This window comes from Crocodylus siamensis, chromosome 2 (assembly GCF_052110815.1).
Source record: "Crocodylus siamensis isolate JL-2025a chromosome 2, ASM5211081v1, whole genome shotgun sequence".
Taxonomy (NCBI): Eukaryota; Metazoa; Chordata; order Crocodylia; family Crocodylidae; genus Crocodylus; species Crocodylus siamensis.
Genome location: NC_143396.1, coordinates 168068344 through 168069912, shown reverse-complemented (window position 1 = coordinate 168069912; position 1569 = coordinate 168068344). Strand labels below are relative to the sequence as shown.

The window sequence follows — 1569 nt, the reverse complement described above, 5'->3', positions numbered from 1 at the left end:
CCAAAAGTTGAATGTAGTTTCACAGAACAGAAGTGCCTTACCTACAGTCCCACTGAAGCCAGAGACAGAGCTGAACTGGTAACCTGGTTATCTGGATTTATTTACTGGAAAGCAATACAACATTGCAACAAGGGCTACAATTATCATTATCATCACTTCACCGTTGCATAGAAGTTAGCTCTAAAATCTAATGGAGAATTAAGAAAACAATCCATTCCATATTTGGCCTTCAACACTGGCAGCATACATATGAAAATAGAGAAGTAACAGCAGAATTTAAGAAAATCATTTGGAATGTCTCTCAGTAAATGCTAGCAGGAGGTATTATATCTCTCAGAACCCTTGGGAAGGAATTATTATTGGTTCTTTACCAGTTTGTAGAACCATTATTCTACCCATGATATTTTTCCTTTCCTGTCCAAGGTTAGTTTCCTGCTCCATAATTTTCTTATGGCACTTTTCACCTCCTTATTTCTCAGGGTGTAGATCAATGGATTCAGCATGGGAACAATAATTGTATAGAAAACAGAGAGCATCTTATCTTCTGAGAAGGTGATGGAAGGGCGTAAATAGATGAACATAGGTGGCCCCAAAAATAGAACAACTACAACAATGTGGGAAGCACAGGTGGAAAGAGCTTTCCTACGTCCTTCTGAAGAGTGAGTTCTCAGGGAAACTAAGATGACAACATAAGATCCGAATAACACAAAAAAACAGACAATGGCAATCATCCCACTATTTGCAACAACTAAGATGCCAGCAATGTGAACATCAGTGCAGGCCAGCTTCAGCAAAGGGTAAATGTCACAAAAATAATGGTCAATCACATTAGGCCCACAGAAGGGGAGCTGAAAAGTCAGGAGAGTCTGTGCGAAAGAATGAATAAATCCCCCCACCCATGATGCGACCACCATCCAGTTGCACACACACTTGCTCATGATGGTAGTGTAATGGAGAGGTTTGCAGATTGCAATATAACGATCATAGGCCATCGCTGTGAGTATGAACACCTCAGCTGCAGTGAGGAAATGCATTAAGAAGTGTTGTGCCATGCAACCATTGAAGGAGATTACTTTCTTCTCAACAAGCATATCTGCAATGAGCTTTGGGGCTGTTACAGAAGAGAAGGAGAGGTCTAGCAAAGACAAGTAAGTCAGAAAGAAATACATAGGAGAGTTCAGATTCTGGCTGCTCTTTATAGTGACAATAATGAGGAGGTTTCCAAACACAACAAGTATATAGAAGAGCAGAAATAACACAAAAAATACTTTTTCTAACTCCTGATCCTGGCAGAGTCCCAGAAGAATGAATTCAGACACATTATGTACCTGTTCCATAAATCCAGAGTGGGTGATACACAGACAGTCTGAAGAATATTCACCTGCCAGACACAAAATCAGAACATAAGTGGTCAACATTTCTTAATGAATAACAATAATACTAGCAAGGTAGATGCAATAGGAACAATAACATTTGATGTTCAACTCAAATTGAAGACGTACATGAGTACTATCTAGTAAAGAAATCAATGTGGTTTGATTTTTTCAGGATTCACCATATTCTTCACAC

At 39.2% G+C, this 1569-nt stretch overlaps 1 protein-coding gene across 1 annotated transcript; it reads right to left on the bottom strand.

The window, feature by feature from the left end:
- Positions 1–386: 386 nt before the first annotated feature.
- Positions 387–1337, bottom strand: LOC149871178 (olfactory receptor 4S2-like). Its single transcript, XM_090034586.1, has one exon. It carries the CDS (start codon positions 1335–1337, stop codon positions 387–389), a length of 951 nt encoding a protein of 316 aa, XP_089890712.1.
- Between the last annotated feature and the right edge of the window lie 232 nt (positions 1338–1569).

Coding starts and splice junctions, on each gene's coding strand:
- LOC149871178 (XM_090034586.1), bottom strand. CDS start 1,337: ATGGAACAGGTACATAATGTGTCTGAATTCATTCTTCTGGGACTCTGC.